At 37.0% G+C, this 18,376-nt stretch overlaps 1 protein-coding gene across 12 annotated transcripts in view; it reads left to right on the top strand.

The window, feature by feature from the left end:
• The window catches only part of Atp11c (ATPase phospholipid transporting 11C), a 187,645-nt gene that overhangs the window by 90,821 nt on the left and 78,448 nt on the right, over positions 1-18,376 (top strand). For all 12 annotated transcript variants that reach the window (XM_039100444.2, XM_039100447.2, XM_039100445.2 and 9 more), the window contains 4 exons: positions 3,896-3,985; positions 6,209-6,289; positions 9,719-9,826; positions 17,418-17,546. In XM_039100444.2, the coding sequence (XP_038956372.1) occupies positions 3,896-3,985; positions 6,209-6,289; positions 9,719-9,826; positions 17,418-17,546 (408 nt within the window). The remainder of the gene's footprint in view (positions 1-3,895; positions 3,986-6,208; positions 6,290-9,718; positions 9,827-17,417; positions 17,547-18,376) is intronic.

The raw sequence follows: 18,376 nt of genomic DNA, 5'->3' as shown, positions 1-18,376 counted from the left end.
TACCAATTATTTAACTCACTACAAAATAAGTGAAAATCCTCTATAAAATACTTGCAATGCTAGTATTTTGTGTAGAAACATTTTAAAACATTTTTAATTTTTTTTCATTTTTAACTTTTTGGACTGGTTTTAACTTTGGTTCCATATTAAATTAGTTAAAATAGTTTAAGGAGAAAGAGCTCATCAAGTAAGAGCATTTGCTTGTCATAGCACCCACATGAAGGCCCAAAACTGTCTGGAATTCCACTCTTAAGGGTTTCCAGTGCCTCTTAGCCTCCACAGGCACCATGCATATATATAGATGTACATTCAGGCAGAATACATGCCTATCTATCTATCTATCTATCTATCTATCTATCTATCTATCTATCTATATTACAAATACATTATTTTTAAATAGCATAAGGATCTTTTTGGCCAGAACTTAGGACAGAAAATCCATTTTATCACTATATTTAAAACAACTACTATATGCACTTTCTTCCTGTGATTGGAATTGTTTTTATTTCTGTAGCAGCAGGCCAAATCTCAGAGTCCAGTAGTTAGATAAGCAAGAGAACTTTAATAACTTCAAGTATATGTCTACAGTTCCATGTTGCTTCTAATAAGAAAACTCTTTGCAAATGTTTTTCTTTCAGTAGCATGATTTTATTTATTTGTCTGTCTGTCTGTCTGTCTGTCTATATAGGGATGCTTTGTCTTCACATACACCCAGAAGATAGAATCACATCCCACTATAGATGGTTGTGAGCCACCATATGGTTGCCAAGAATTGAACTCAGGACCCCTGGAGGAGCAGCCAGGAGTACTCTTAACTGTTGAACAATTTCTCCAGCCCAAAAATGTTTCTCTTAATCTGTATTAATATTGGTTTTTAGTTTATAGAATAGATTATTGTATCTTAATTTTCACATCCTACTCACTTCAGTGATTTAAATGGCCAGTGCACAAATATTACTCTTTTTTAATGTATTTAGAGGTCTCAGTGGTGACTTAACATCTGTGGTTCTAGGACTCGGTGGACCCTGAGTGTGAGATTAGCCTTAGTGGTAGTTTTAGACCCTGCTCAAAACAAACATCCTCAAGTTTCTCACCAAATGCCATGTCAGGCACTTATGGACAGGGAAGTTATGACACCCTGAGGTCTTAGTTTGGGTCTTTATGGAGAGAAAAACGGTAGTTTCCAATGAAGGGGCTAATGAAAGCCCTTAAGGAAAACGTTAATCTGTAGAGTGAAACAGGGCGTGGAATGGATGTGCTTCCATGGTGTAGATAGTGATACATTGTTGTAAAGACTTGATTTGAATCCTTAGTATGAAAAACAACAGTAGTAAGCTAAGAGGACTAGATCCAAAAAAGGAAAAGGTTCCCTTTGATCTGTTAATACTACCCATATTAAGGACTTCTAAGAAGGCTTAATGTTTATTTGTTCAGTTTTTTTTTAAGTGTAGTTTGAGAACAGAAGGTCAGTGTCCCAGAAGTTCAGCTGTTAGTTTGAGTTTATTGGAGTTTATCCTTCATTTATTTATTTACTTGAAATTGATGGGACAGTTAAATTCTGGTATCGGTTACCAAGTGACAATATCAATGGTTTAAATGCTTCTGTCTTTAAATCACGAGGCACTTTGAGAATACCATGAAAAATGTGTGGACTCTTTTCCCCAAAGTCGTACTTGTGCGTTCAGCACTTTAAGGTTTTGGTTGCTTCATTGTTGGTTGGTTGTTTGGCTGTTTGGTTTCTTTCTGGCAAAATCTGATTCTGTAGTACAGGAAGACCCGAAACTCATAGAGATCCTCCTGCCTGTGTCCCTTAGTGCTGGGCTTTAATGTGTTCCTGATGTTTCTGTATTTATTATTTTTTAAACAAATACTTATTTATTTTATTAATGAGCTATGTCCCACCGTTCTGGTTCTCATTCTGGTACTTATTTTGAACCTTAGAAATAATCTTCAGTTGGCTATTATTGTTATCTTAGTTTGCTTTCCATTACTGTTATAAAACACCATGACCAAAGCAGCTTGGGAAGGAAAGACTCTACCTTACAGTTTATCTGGGAATGGAAATCAGTGCAGGAACCTGGAGGCGGGAACTGAAACCGTTGTAGGAATGCTGCTGACTGGCTTGTTCCTCCTGGCTTGCTCAGTATGCTTGCTTGCTTATACTGGACCACCCTCTGGGTGATTTAATCAGACCTATAGGCCTGATTAAAGTTCAGTCTGATGAGGGCATTTTCTTAATTGAGGTTCTTGCTTGTCAGTCAGGTGACTCTGTCTTGTGTCAAACTGACAAAGAACAACTACAACAACAAAGAAAACCGAAACAACAACAACAACAACAAGCCCTGTCCAGCACAATCATGCTATAGTTATCCATTTGTCTTCTTTCTCTTTAGATTCTCTGAACCTTGAAGGCTCCTAGGCCTTGTTTAAAGGAGGTGTTGTGGCCAACAAGATATCTCAGGTTGTAAAGGGGCTTGCTGTGTAAGTCTGGCAACCCAAATTTGATGCCTGGAACCCACATAAGGGTTTAGAAGAAGAAATATGATGCCTCAAAATTATCCGCTGACCTCCACATGCACACCATAGTGCATTCACCGCCCCCCCCGCCAGCAAAATAAACACATAAAATTGTTTAATATAAATTAAAAATTTTTAAAGCTATTAACAGTAAATTTCCATGTACCTTGACATGCTCTAAGACTTTTGCTTTCCAGCAGCTATATCTGGGAATATATTCTCATGACATGCAAATGATTAGAAACTTCCCAAGTATAAATTAGACATTTGCCTTAAAAGGATGTTTTTTTTAAATTCCAGTTTCAAGTCTTCTGTATTATAATATGTCCTACTTCTGTTATTTTTTAAATGACCCAGTCCTCGAGCTTAAGGCATTAATAAGAAATTACATGGTATGCACTCATATCGTATATATGCATTTTCATATGTGCACATAGTCTCAGATGTACGTAAAGATAGGTGGTACTGATAGAGACCATGATCTGAACTTAAATTGTCTTGAAAAAGTAAAATTTGACCTTTGATCAGAAAGATGAGCTATTCACCAAAGTGGAAAAGCAAGGACCTAGGATAACAAGTTCACATGGTTTTTCTTCTACTGGATGTGGCAACTGTTTTACTCTTGTTGCTTAGGGTCTGGCCTCATAGTCTTTGGTGAATGGCTTACTTTTCACAGGGGCTTAGGGGCCTGGAGAGATGGCTCAGTGGTTAAGAACACGGACTGTTCTTTCAAAGTACCTGAGCTCAATTCCCAGCAACCACATGGTGGCTCACAACCATCTGTAAAGAGATCCGATGCCCACTACTGGTGTGTCTGAAGACAGTGACAGTGTACTTACTTATATATAATAAATAAATAAATCTTTAAACGGCGGGCTTCCAACTCTGCAAAGAAAAGTTTTACCAAATCAGGTTGAGAGATTAAAACATTTGCATAAAGTTTTACAAAGTTGGAGAAAGAAAATGATTGGGACTCTTTAATGGTAAACAAAAGTCTTACAGTGTTTTCAGAAAAAGGCTAATATTTAATGATTTTTGTCTAATAATGAATACTATAAGTATATGTCCTATGATATGAGAGCATATAGCAAGGAATCTGTTTTACATTGGGCTGGAAAATTAAAATGTAGGACTAAGATGCCCAATGAAATTCTCAATGAAGCTTCATTTCTGAAAAAAAAATATCTCTAAATATATATGTGTAAATTATATGTAATATAATGCATATATGAAATATATAGATAATAATATATAAATATATGCCAATGTAATGTGTGCGTTTTCAATTTTTGGACATACTAAATACCACTTTATGGTACTAAGATTTTTTTTAAGTTTCTTTTTTAATAATGATTTTTGATTCTTATCTCTTTTATAGTATACACTTTGGAATTTCCTACCAAAGAATTTGTTTGAACAGTTTAGAAGAATTGCGAATTTTTATTTTCTCATCATTTTCCTTGTACAGGTAAGAACTCCATGAACTGCTAATTTAACATGGAGAAATTTGGTTCTTTCAAACAGTTTAAAATCTTAAATTGTCCTGTGACTTAAAATATATTTGATTATTATTTTTAAGTAGAAATACAATTGCACTTCAAAAGGTGTGTGATGTTATAGTTTTCTAATGTATTTTAAAACTTGTTGAGGTTTTGTTTTATTGTTACTTTAATTTTTTGCAGATTTAATATCTGGCCTTAGAGTATACTTTGCATAACAACTTAATGATTTATCATATATCAAAATTGAAACTAGTTTAAACTAAGAGTTTTCTTATGTTAAACAGTTTTAGTTTATGTAGACACATTACTTTTTTCTGATTCCTCCTGTCTCTGTGCCTCCTTCACCTACTTCCTTGAAGATTGAAAGTTCAGTAACTCTATCTCCTCAGTGTTCCTTCTACTGTTTCAGATTTTAAATTTTGGTCATTTTCAGTCATATCCTACATTTTGAACTGCATAGGTTTTAAATTTTTTCATTCATTCACAAGGAGTAGCTTTAATGGTACCCCTCATCTTTTTAAATGAAGCAGAAAAATACCTATGATATTGCACAAATGCTTTGTTAACGTTGAATGCTTTCATTTGAATACTCTGAGACTTTGACTCAATGGTATGATAATTTAATTTATGCATGCTCCTTGAAACCAGTTTGGAACAAATCAATTTCAGTAGAAAGATTTTTTTAAGTTTCTTTTTTAATAATGCTTTTGATTCTTATCTCTTTTATAGTATACACTTTGGAATTTCCTCCCATAGAATTTAGGAAAGAGTCAATTTCAGTAGTAAATGAAGTATTTAGGAATGAACTCTTAAGTCCATGGTCAGATGTCTTAGAAACATAAACTACACATATATAAACAGACACAAATTCTGTTTGGATGTGTAATTCAATTTATTAAACATTATACTTAATTAAATTCATTTGAACAAATATATAATGACTGCCTACTGTATATTGTGCACTAGTCCCCAAAACAAAATATGATCAAAATACTGTCTTCCTTTACACTTAAGGAAATTAACAAAGTTGTGAAAAGAGTCATATTTTCACTTAATTTAATGTAGTAGAAGCCATTAAAGATTCAGCAAACTACTAAAACTATTCCATGAAAGTAAAAATAATTTTTAACTCAAGAAGAGCTTAAAGGAGCTTCAAAAGTACAGGAAGAGGTTTCTGTGGCGGAGATGGCTATGCAAGTATTTCAGCGATAGAGAGGAGGTTGCATAAAGGCCATGTAAAAGCTATATGTATATTCTCATTTGTGTCAGGGTAGCCTGGCTGGGAGGTGGAGGTGCTAGTGTAATGTAAAGGCAGATTGTGACAAAAATCCCACCCCCAAATCTAGTTCTCCTTTCATATTTCTTGTTTTGGTGAAACAGCATTCACCCAAGCATGCTAACTACACACTTGCAAGGCATCTGCTATCCATAATTTTAGTTTTCTTCCTGAATATCTTCAGTACTTCTTTCGCTTGGATCAGGGCAGTACTCTCCCAAGTAGACTCCTGGCCTCCATCTTTACTCCTTTTCAGTCTGTCCTTCATAAAGCATTGAGAATAAATTTCCATGTTACCATTCCCTGTGTAAAATCTTCGAAGTTTCCCACTGTGGAATGAATAGTCAACAGCCAACAGCTTTCTCTGTATGGTTTGACTCATGTCTGCCTCTCCAGGATATCTCACACCACACTTTTTTGACACTATTTTTCTTTATTTCCTTGAACACCTGTCATTTTTCCTTCTAGAAGAGAAACTGTGTATATTGTTCATTGTACCTGGAGAAGTTCCTTTGAGCTAGTCCACTCCTAATTGCCCCATAGATCTTAGCATCTGTATGTTAGTTTTAATGTCTTTATTTTCCTTGTAAGCTTTTAGCTATGGGAAGGTAAGGGCTTCTTTCCATCTTGAACAGCCAAGATCTCTAGAGGCTGGATGGTAACAGGACAGGGGATTGCAGAATGCTTCTCAGATATTAGGTGGTAAATCAACGTGGACATTGCTGAAAATGGGATCATCTAAGCTGGGGTGAAAGCTAGTGCTGAAGTTTCTTAAACTAACTGTTATATAGATTTATTTTATTATAATTAAAATTAACTAGTGGGATGCATTTTATCTAAAATATTTGCAACATGTAAGTGCTAAGCATGAGTTAATAGCTAACTTTATTTTCAACTTAATTTCTCTACCTAGGTCACAGTAGACACACCAACCAGCCCAGTTACCAGTGGACTTCCACTTTTCTTCGTTATAACTGTTACAGCAATCAAGCAGGTAAATTTCTCACATAAACTATGCGTGTCCCTTAATGAAAGGTAGTTTAAATTTTCTTATAAATATTCTTTTTCATATTTATATACTATGAACAATACTTTTGATGGTTTTAATTTACATTTGGTTCCTGTTGAAAACCTATTAAATTAAGCTGATAATAACATCTTTATTTATTCTTTTCCGCGTGTGTGTGTGTGTGTGTGTGTGTGTGTGTGTGTGTGTGTGTGTGTGTAATATAAGCATAATAGAAAAGACAGGTAGAAAGTTCAGCTCAGTAGAGAAACAGGAAGTGGGTTTTTACTGTTCATTATTTATTCTAATGTAATATGTCTTAAAATTCCCCACTCCGATGAATTTTAATTGTTACTGCCTATTGCACAGAACTTAAGAACACAAATACTTGGGGTAGAGAGGTGGCTCAGCTATTAAGAACAGTGACTGCTCTTCCCAGGGTTCAATTCTCAGCACTTACATGGTAGCTCAAAACTGTTTATAAGTCTAGTTCCAGAGGATCTGGCACTCTCACAGAGACCTATATGCAAGCAGATGGGTGGGTGGGTGGGTGGGTAGGTGGATGGATGGATGGAGAGATAGAGAGAGAGAGAGAGAGAGAGAGAGAGAGAGAGAGAGAGAGAGAGAGAGGGAAATTGATTGATTGATTGATTGATTGATTGATTGATTTAGGTGAGCTGTCCTTGAGAGCAAGAATGCAGGAGAGTTGGCCCTCTACTTTTCTGTCATGAGGTGGCATGGCTTTAGGGGCGAGGCCTCTCCACCTCCCACCTCTGGTAGTCGGGAGAGCTGGCCCTGAGGCCATGAAAGTGAGAGCTTGTCGAAGGCTGCAGCATTTGGGAGAGTAGGCCCCAAACCCTGACTAGGCAGCACATTGGAGCTGGCTCTGGAGGAGTGCATGCCCGTGAGCCAGCTCCTGAGGGCATGGGAGCAGGAGAGCTCACCCTGACTCCTACAGGTGACAGCATTGGGTGCCCTATGTGGAGTGGAGCAGTGCTGGAATGCTGCCCTAATGGTGTGGATAACCGAGAGCTGGTGCACTGACCATCTCAGCTACCTCCCAGGGCCAGGTCCAAAGCACTGAGTTGGCCTACCCCTAAATCTATATCATCTACAAACATTTGAGATGTGTGAAAGGACCGGTACTGCTGATTCAAAGCCTCAGTAAATCCATGACACAGGGCAACCACAGGATAACCAAAAGGAATTCCAATGAGGATCCAATATTGATAGTTTCTCAGAAGGCAGAGATCTCGAAACAGACCAATGACTCATTGGAATGAACATTTGCAAGTAAAGACATGTAGACAGAGGGGACACATTGTAAGATACTACAGTTTTCACAATGAGATGTCTTCTATGCTTTGGTTTTTGGGGTGTATGTCAGGGGGTTGTGTTTATTTTGGGGAGAGGTTGTAAGGGCAAAGGATAGATATGAGGGTACAGGAAGAATACTGGAACTGGGGTACTTGATGTGAAACTCATAAGGAATAAATAAAAAATTTTAAAAGAACACAAATAACTTGAACTTATCACTATTACTGTTGAGCAGGGTGTTAGGTAGGGAAGACTCTCTCTTGTCAGAGTTGGTAAACTCCCACAGATTATGTTGTGATTGTCTTTGAAGTATTTTGAGTATTATGTGTGTTAATACCCTTAAAAATACCCAAGTAAAGTTAAAATTTTCAATAGAAAACCTTAAGTGAGGGGTGTGTTACTATTTATAGAGACAGACCATAGGATCTGCTTCTTTGCAAACACATTTTTAGGTTGTACCTCAAGACACTTGAAAATTGAAGGAATAAGATAACCTTTCCAAGAAACCCTTGGTCCTGTGAAGGCTCGTTTCCCCAGTATAGGAAAATGCCAGGGTGCTGAGGTGGGAGTGGGAGCATCTTCGTAGAATTAGGGGAAGAGAGGGAGCATGGGATGGGGGGGGGAAGGGGATAACATTTGAAATGTAAATACATAAAATATCCAATGAAAATATCTGTTATAAATAAATAAGTAAATAAATAAATAATTTTTTAAAACATTACCTTTCTTTCTGGGGTTTTCTGATCCTTTCTCTTGCCTACTAGGAATTTTACAATATTTTATCATATATTTCATTGCTAAATAAAGACTTGGAATGTTCTTTCCCTTTGGTTAGAGAGAATATTTTCCTTACTATAATTAATTTTTAGTTCCAAGAATAGAATGGCTTTTAAAGGGCTTTACTGATTCATTTTACTCCCAATACTAGATAATATTATCTTTCCTTTCTTCTTCAGCATCAGGGAATGTACCCTATAAAATGCCTAGTATTATCATGAAGAGGGACAGTAAGAATGAGGAGAAAAAAAGGGAGAGGGAGAAAATGTGAGCAAGAGATGGTTTTCAAGCATATATTTGAAAAGGCACTACAATGAGGGGAAAAACATTGCATATAAAAAGGAGGTCATGTTCAAATGAACATCCTGTTTCCTTAGCTTTTTTAGCTTAAATCTATTCCACATGAAAAGCCCAAAGAAAAATGAATCATTAAATCTCTCTATGGTTATATTTTAATTCTAAAAACAAACACCAATTTCTATTTCCTTTAATCAAGTTAGTGGAGAATGTTAATTGTTTTATCTGTAATATGTAAATTCTCTGGCAAAACATTTTCAAATTTTCCTACATTCTGCATGAGAAGAATTACATTTCTAAGTGATTGGATTTATCAGAAAATAAAAAGTCAGAACATTTATTTTTTCAAATTAAAAGAAAGAGCTGGGGGTTGGGGATTTAGCTCAGTGGTAGAGCGCTTGCCTAGCAAGTGCAAGGCCCTGGGTTTGGTCCTCAGCTCCAGAAAAAAAAAAAGCAAAAGAAAAAGAAAGAGCTGCTGGAGAGATGACTCAGTGGCTAATAGCATTGACTGGTCTTGTAAAGGACCTCGTTCTATTCCCTGCACCCACATGGTGGCTCACAACCATCTGTAAATCCAGTTCCAGGAGATTGGACACTCTTTTCTTACCTCCCCAGGCACTGCACCAATATGGTCTACAGGTATTCATGAAGGCAAAATACCAATGCATTAAATAAAAATGAATAAACTTTTAAGAAAGTAGACATAATTATAATGTTAATGTTTAATAATAATATAATATTTAATTTTTCATATACATATATATATATGACGAAACAGGCATTCATTAGAGCACTGCATGCATAAATTGTAGATTTTCACAATGAAGAATGTTAAGGCTCCGATGCCTGTGTTATCTGTAATATATACCTGAAGAATTAAGGAACTTTATAATATAAACTATTTGCCTAGGAAATATGTTTACAAAGTATGCCTTAAATTTTCTAATAATATGTGCATCATTGTATCTGTAGCAATTCTGTGTTGAAATTAACAATATAAAGTTATAATTAATTTTATCATTACAGGGATATGAAGATTGGCTTAGACACAGAGCTGATAATGAAGTTAACAAAAGTACTGTTTATATTATTGAAAATGCAAAACGAGTAAGAAAAGAAAGCGAAAAAATCAAGGTACTACTTTACAAGTTCACCCTTTTTTAGAACTATTCTTCCAGTTGCAGGGATGTCGGGGGTGGGTGTGTGGGGGACTGTCTGTGTGTGTGTGTGTGATGGCATATGTGTAGTTCAGAAGACAACTTTCTGGAGTCAGTTTTCTCCTTCTGACATGAATTCTGTGGTACAGAATCAAGACATCTTGCTGGCCCCCGGCCTCAGGATAATTGCAGTAAGTCCTGCATAGTAAAAATGTACACTTAAAAGTATACAAATTAGCGTGGTAGTGGCTCATGCCTTTAATCCCAGCACATGGGAGGCAAGGGAATTTTTGTGAGTTTGGTCTATAAAAGGAGTTCTAGGATATCCAGAGCTTCACAGAGAAATCCTGTGTCAACTCTGCCCCTCCACAAAAGAAAGGAGTTATACAAATCAGTATCATTTATTTACGTTTGCAATGTTATATAGCCACCAGAAAAGAAAACGACATACTCATTGTACATTTCTTCAACCCAAACCCTATGAACATGAACCTTTCATTCTCAATGAACTTACAGTTTTAATATTTTACATGAACTTAAAAATACAGTGCACAAATTGTTTTTGTCATCTTTCAGAATATTTTAAAAATATTTGTGTTATAGTATGTCTCAATAATTCATTCCTTTTGATGGGTAGGTTATAATATATTCTATATGTCTACCACTTTTTTATTTACTAGGTAATGTTTCATTTTTTCATTTTATGTTTATGGAATGTTTGTTTACTTTTTATTGGATATTTATTATTTACATTTCAAATGTTATCCCCTTTCCCGGTTTCCAGTCTCTAAATCCCCTATCCCATCCCCTCTACCCCTTCTTCTATGAGGGTGTACTCCCACCCACCCCTTCCCACCTCCCTGCCCTAACATTCCCCTACGCTGGGGAGGGCTGGTCCAGCCTTCACAGTGGGCTTCTCCTTCCATTAATGCCCAACAAGGCCATCCTTTGCTACATATGCAGCTGGAGCCATGGGTCTGTCCAGGTGAACTCTTTGGATGGTGGTTTAGTCCCTGGGAGCTCTGGTTGGTTGGTATTGTTATTCTTATGGGGTTAGAAGCCACTTCAGCTCCTTCAGTCCTTTCTCTAACTCCTTCAATGGGGACCCTGTTCTTAGTTCAATGGTTGGCTGCTAGCATTCACTTCTGTATTTGTCATGCTTTGGCAGAGTCTCTCAGGAGACAGCTATATCAGACTCCTGTCAGCATGCACTTCTTGGCATCAGCAATAGTGTCTGGGTTTGGTGGCTGTATATATATGGGCTGTATCTCCAGGTGGGGCAGTCTCTGGCCTTTCCTTCAGTCTCTGCTTCAAACTTTGTCTCCGTATCTCCTCCTTTTTTTTTTTTTTTTTTTTTGGAGCTGGGGACCGAACCCAGGCCTTGTGCTCGCTAGGCAAGCGCTCTACCGCTGAGCTAAATCCCCAACCCCTCCTCCTATGAATATTTTTATTCCCCCCTTCTAAGAAGAACTGAAACGTTTGCACTTTGGTTATCCTTCCTCTTGGGCTTCATGTGGTCTGTGGATTATATCTTGGATAATCCGAGATTTTGGGCTAATATCCACTTATCAATGAGTGCATTCCATGTGTGTTTTTCTGTGATTGGGTTACCTCACTCACCATGATATTTTCCAGTTCCATCCATTTGCCTATGAATTTCATAAAGTCATTGTTTTTGATAGCTGAGTAGTACTCCTTTGTGTAGATGTACCACATTTTCTGTATTCATTCCTCTGTTGAGGGACATCTGGATTATTTCCAGCTTCTGGCTTTTATAAATAAGGCTGCTATGAGCATAATGGAGCTTGTGTCCTTATTATATGTTGGAGTATCTTTTCGGTATATGCCCAGGAGTGGTAAAGCTGGGTCCTCAGGTAGTACTATGTCCAATTTTCTGAGGAACCACCAGACTGATTTCCAGAGTGGTTGTACCAGCTTACAGTTCAACAATGGAGGAGTGTTCCTCTTTCTCCACATCCTTGCCAGCATCTGCTGTCACCTGAGTTTTTGATCTTAGCCTTTCTATTGTTTTGATTTGCATTTCCCTGATGACTAAAGATGTTGAACAATTCTTTAGGTGCTTTTCAGCCATTTGATACTCCTCGGTTGAGAAATGTCTGTTTAGCTCTGTACCCTATTTATTAATTGGATTATTTGATTCTCTGGATTCTAACCTCTTGAGTTCTTTGTATATATTCGATATTAGCCCTCTATCAGGTATATGATTGGTAAAGATCTTTTCCCGATCTGTAGGTTGCTGTTTTGCCCTAATGACAGTGTCATTTGCTTACAGAAACTTTTCAGTCTTTGAGGCCCCATTCATCAATTGTTGCTATTAGAGCTTGAGCCACTGTATTCTGTACCAATGGATTCAAGGTTCTTTCCAACTTTCTCTTCTCTCATATGTAGTCTATCTGATTTTATGTTGAAGTCCTTGATACACTTGAACTTGAATTTTGTATAGAGTGATAAATATGGATCTATTTTCATCTTTCTACATGTAGACACCCAGTTTGACCAGCATTGCTTGTTGAAGATACTTTTTTTTTTCATTGTATTCTTTTTGGCTTCTTTATTAAAAATCAAGTGTACATAGTTGTATGGATTTATTTCTGAGTATTTGATTTGATTTTCCTGATAAGTATGTTTGTTTCTTTAAGAATACCATACAGTTTTTATCACTATTGCTCTATACAGTTTGAGGTCAAGGATGGTGATTCCACCAGAGCTTCTTTTATTTTTCATGATTGTTTTGACTTTCTTGGTTTTTTGTTTTTCCAAATGAAGTGGAGAATTGCTTTTTCAAGGTCTTTAAAAAAAATTGTGTTAGCATTTTGATAGCATTGAATCTGTAGATTGCTTTTGGTAAGATGGCCATTTTCACTATGCTAATGCTACCTATCAATGAGCATGGATAAAATTTTTTTCTGATATCTTCTTCAATTTCTTTCTTCAAAAACTTGATGTTAACTTGTTGATGTTCTTGTCATACAGATCTTTCACTTGCTTGATTAGAGTTACAACAAGATGTTTTATTTATATTATTCGTGGCTATTGTATAGGCTTTTGTTTCCCTAATTTCTTTCTTGGTTTATTTATCATTTGTGTAAAGGAGGGCTACTGATTTCTTAGAGTTAATTTTGTATCCAGCCACATCGCTGAAGGTGCTTCTCAGCTGGTAGCGTTTTGTGAGTCACGTATGCATACTATCATATCATCTGGAAATACCAATGCTTTGACTTGTTCCTTTTCACTGTGTATTCTCTTGATCTCCTTTTATTGTCTTATTGCTCTAGCTAGAACTTCAAGTATTGCACTGAATAGATATGAGAGAGCGGACAGCCCAGTCTTTTTTCTGATTTTAGTGGAATTGATTTGTAGTGTTTTCCATTTAATTTGATGTTGGCTAGTGGCTTGCCTTACATCGTTTTTATTATGTTTAGGTATATGCCTTGAATCCTTGATCTGTCCAAGAATTTTAACATGAAGGAGTGTTGGGTTTTGTCAAAGGTTTTTTCAGTATCTAGTGAAATTATGATTTTTTTCTTTCAGTTTGTTTATATACTAGATTATGTTAATGGATTTTCCTTTCTTGAACCATGCTTGCATCCCTGGGATGAAGCCTCCTACTTGATCATGGTGAATGATGTTTTTGATGTTTTCTTGGATTTTGTTTGTGAGAATTGTACTGAGTGATTTTGCAGTAAGGTTCATAAGCTAAATTGGTCTGCGACTCTGTTGAGTCTTTGTATGGTTTAAGTATCAGGGTGACTATGGCCTTATAGAACGAATTAGGTCGCATCCCTTCTGTTTCTATTTCATGAAATAGTTTGAGGAGTATTGGTATTAGCTCTTCTGTGAAGGTCTGGTAGAATTCTGCCCTAAAGCAATCTGGCCCTAGGGCTTGCTGGTTTTTTGTTTTTGTTTTTTCTTGGAGAGATTTTTAACTACTGCTTATATTTCATTGGGAATTATAGTAGTGTTTAATTAATTTACCTGCTCTTGATTTAACATTGTTAAGTGGTATCTATGTAGAAATTTATCCATTATCCTAATATTTTTTCCAGGTTTTTTTTTTTGGGGGGGGGAGTGTAAGCTTTTGTAGTAAGATCTGATGGTTTTTTTTTAATTTCCTTCATTTTTATTGTTGTGTCTTTCTTTTCATTTCTGATTTTGTTAATTTGGATACTATATGCCTTTTTGCTAGTTTGGCTAACAGCTTTTCAATTTTGTTTGTTTTTCTCAGAGAAATAGCTCTTGGTTTGGTTGATTCTTTGTATTTCTTTTTCTTTGTTTCTAACTGGTTGATTTCAGTCCTGATTTTATTTCCTGCATTCTACTCCTCTTTGGTATGCTTGCTTCTTTTTTTCTACAGCTTTTTGATGTATGTTTAAACTGCTGGAATGAGAACTTTCTAATTTCTTCATGGAGGCACTCTTGAGGCTTACTTTGTGCCTGATTATGTAGTCAGTTTTAGAGAAGGATCCATGAGGTGCTGAGAAGAAGGTGTATTTTTTTTTCTTTGTAGGTGAAAGGTTCGGCTGATAACTGTTGGACCCATTTGACTCATAAAATCTGTTCGTTTTTTGTTTGTTTGTTTGTTTGTTTGTTTCTGTTTATTTTCTGTTTGGATGACCTATTCATTGGTCAGAATGGGGTGTTGAAGTCCTCCTTATTATTGTGTGTAATTCAGTATGTTATTTGTGGGTACCCTTGCATTTGGGGCCTTGATGTTCATAATTGACACTTCCTAGATGGAACTTTCCTATGGTGAGTATAAAGTTTCCTTCCCCATGTCTTTTGATAACTTTTAATTGAGAGTCTATTTTATTGCATATTAGAATGCCTACTCCAGCTTGCTTCTTGCATTTCTTTGCTTGGAAACTCTTTTTTTTACCACTTAACTCTGATGTAGTATCTATCTTTGTTTCTGAGCCATGTTTCTCATATGTAGCAGAATGATAGATTCTGTTTTCCCCTCTTTTCTGTTAGGCTGTGTCTTTTTATTGGTGAATTGAATCAGTTGATGTTGATAGATATTAATGACCAATGATTATTAGCTCCTGTTATTTTTGTTGTTGAACGTGGCGCGCTCTCTCTCTCTCTCTCTCTCTCTGTGTGTGTGTGTGTGTGTGTGTGTGTGTGTGTGTATGTGTGTGTGTGTGTGTGTGTGTGTCTTCTTTTGGTTTTGCTGTGAGATGATTTATTTCTTGTATTATCCTGGGTGCAGTTACCCTCCTTGTGTTGGAGGTTTCCTTGTTGTATCCTCTGTTGGACTGGATTAGTAAAAAGATATTGTTTAAATTTCATTTTGTCATGGAATATTTTGGCCTCTCCATCTATGGTGATTGAGAGTTTTCCTGGGTTTAATAGCCTGGATTGGAATCTGTGTTCTCTTAGGGCCTTCAAGACATCTGCCCAGGATCTTCTGGCTTTTAGAGTCTGTGTTTAGAAATCAGGTGTATGGCTGGAGAGATGGCTCAGTGGTTAAGAGCACCCAACTGCTCTTCCAGAGGTCCTGCGTTCAATTCCCAGCAACCACATGGTGGTTCACAACCATCTGTAAAGGGATCTGATGCCCTCTTCTGGTGTGTCTGAAGACAGCTACAGTGTACTTATATATAATAAATGAATAAATCAAAAAAAAAAAGAAATCAGGTGTAATCTGGTAGGTCCTGTTATATGTTACTTGGTCTTTTTCCCTTGCAGCTTTTCATATGTTCTTCATTTAGTGTTTCACTTATTATGTGGTGGGAAGGATTTTTTTCTGGTCTAATCTATTTAGTTTTCTGTAGGCTTCTTGCATGTTTATAGGGATCTCTTTCTTCAGTTTAGAAAAGGTTTCTATGATTTTGTAAAAAGATTGTTTTCTGGCACTTTGAAGTGGGAATCTTCACCCTCTTCTACTCTTACCAGTCTTAGGTTTGGTCGTTTCATAGTGTCCCATATTTCCTTGATGTTTTAAGTTAGGAACTTCTTACATTTGACTTTTTCTTTGACCAGTGTGTCGATTTCTTCTATGGTATCTTCTCCATCTGAGATTTTCTCTTCCATCTCTTATATTCTATTAGAGATTCTTATGTCTGTAGTTCCTGTTCTCTTCCCTAGGCTTTTCATCTCCTGATTGCCTCCATTTGTGTTTTCTTTATTGCTTCTATTTCCATTTTTAGGTGTTGGACTGTTTTATAAATTTCCTTCACCTGTTTGATTTCATTTTCCTCATTTTCTTTAAGGTATTTATTTGTTTCCTCTTTAAGCGCTTTTATCTGGTTGATTGTGTTTTACTGTATTTTTGAAGAGACTTATTTATATCCTCTTTAAAGGCCTTTGTCCTCTTCATAAGATGAGATTGAAGGTCAGTCTTGTTCTTCTGCTGTGTTACACTCCTTGGATTTTTACAGCAGGAGAGCTGGGTTCTCATGGTGCCATGTTACACTAGCTTTTTGCTAGTCGGTTGTTTCTAGTATTAGTTTTCCCGGCAGTCCTTGGGAATAGTAAGCCTCAGGAACTAGTTGTCCCAAATAGCTTAGGGCCTTTGGAGAGGCAAGAGAGCTGTGGTCTGGAGAAAGGCATGCTGATCCTCTATTGCAGGTTCAGGTATGGGCCAGATGGAAGATGGAACTCTGATAGAGCCAGGCAGAGGTCAAGTCTGCCCAACTTGTGTTCTTGGTGGGTGGTGGGGCGGTTTGGGTGTGGGAGTCTCACCTGTGTATCCTGGGTTAGAGCAAGCCTCACTGAAGGCAGACAGAGCTCTAGGATGGGGAGGGAAGCGGAGTGCTGATCTAACATTACAGGTGAAGGTGTGGGACCAAAGGAATATGGAGCTCCAAAAGGGCAGGCACATTACTTAATGTTTTCTGGTATCATTTCAGACATACATCTTCTGCATTCATTGTAATCATCTAAGACATTCTACTAAGGTCATATTGTTTAGTCACAAAGCTGAGACATAAACCCCGACTTTTTTCTCTGCCTGATTAAATTGTTCAAGGTTTCTTCTCCCAAGGTTTTCCTCCTGTTGGCTTTAGGATTCTTGCTGATATAAGTGATTGTTATTCTATATACAGTGAGTCTTCTAAACAGATGAATTCTTGGAAAGCAGACATATGCAAAAGTTCCCCACCCCCATATTTTCTTACCTATACACTATAGAAGGAACCTAGTAATCACAGCTGCAGACAAAATAATGCTGAAATATATGTGGTTCAAAGTGAAAATATGAGGGTTCTGGCCATGAAGTTCCTAACTTGAAACCTAAATGTTTTCTTGTTTTATTCTTGAAATTGAAATGGTAATTGTTTTATTATATGTCAGTGCCAGAAATATCAGAGAACACAGAACATGCGGATGTCAGAATATTTGTTACATAAAAGCATACTAAGGCCTTATGAACTTAAAGAAGATTCTGAATACTTAATAATTGTTTCATCTCTTTGCATGTAGTCTAGGATGCTTATATATGCTCAAAGCCTCAAATCTATAAATGTCTATTAGTAAAATTTTACCTTAAATACTAGGTATACTAAATGTTTTGCTTAGAGTTTAAAATATTTATTTTACTATTTTAGGTTGGTGATGTAGTAGAAGTACAGGCAGATGAAACCTTTCCCTGTGATCTTATTCTTCTGTCATCCTGCACAACTGATGGAACCTGTTATGTCACTACAGCCAGTCTTGATGGCGAATCCAATTGCAAGGTAATGGAGACTAAATCTGTTGAGCAGTTTATGTTCAGAATGGTTAATGAGACAGTACTGTTTCCTAATGCTCCTTACTCCTTTAACTCATTTCATGTAAGGTTTGTATTTGTAGACAGCAATTATGAAATTATCTTAGCTTCTAAGTAAATGCCCAATTGGGAGAAGAGGGCTGTGTTGTGGGGGGCCTGGAGGAACATCCATTACCTACACAGGAACCGTCACAATTTTTGTAGCACCATTTAAATTTAATAGTGATATAATTCAATTAACATTTTAGGCTTTTTTTAATGTTTTTGTTGTTGTACTTAGGACTGAACTTTTGGCTCACACATGCACAGTAGAAATATCACTGAGGTACATCTAGACCTTTATCATTGAGCATACTTGTACTAAAACTACATAAGTACCAAAATGGCTTCAAGTATTACAAGTTTTTAATTGGTGTACTTTTATTTTTAAAAGATTGTACATTTTTTTAAAAGATTGAGTCTGGGTCTGGAGAAATAGCTCCATAGTTAAGGGCAATAACTGGACCCAGGATCCCGGCCCGCAGCAGCTCTCTGCTCCCAGACCCGGTGAGAGAGAGACCCAACCGCCTGGTCAGGTGGGCACTCCTGAGGCTGCAGAGCAGAAGAGACCACCAACACTGCTCACCCCTGCCCACATCCCTGGCCCAAGAGGAAACTGTATAAGGCCTCTGGGCTCCCGTGGGGGAGGGCCCAGGAGAGGCAGGACACCTGCCTGAGACACCCCCGGAACCTGAAAGAAACAGACCGGATAAACAGTTCTCTGCACCCAAATCCCGTGGGAGGGAGAGCTAAACCTTC

The sequence above is a fragment of the Rattus norvegicus genome, chromosome X (assembly GCF_036323735.1).
Source record: "Rattus norvegicus strain BN/NHsdMcwi chromosome X, GRCr8, whole genome shotgun sequence".
NCBI classification, from domain to species: Eukaryota; Metazoa; Chordata; class Mammalia; order Rodentia; family Muridae; genus Rattus; species Rattus norvegicus.
The sequence above is the reverse complement of the archived record's forward strand: the minus strand, read 5'-3'. Positions and strand labels throughout refer to the sequence as shown.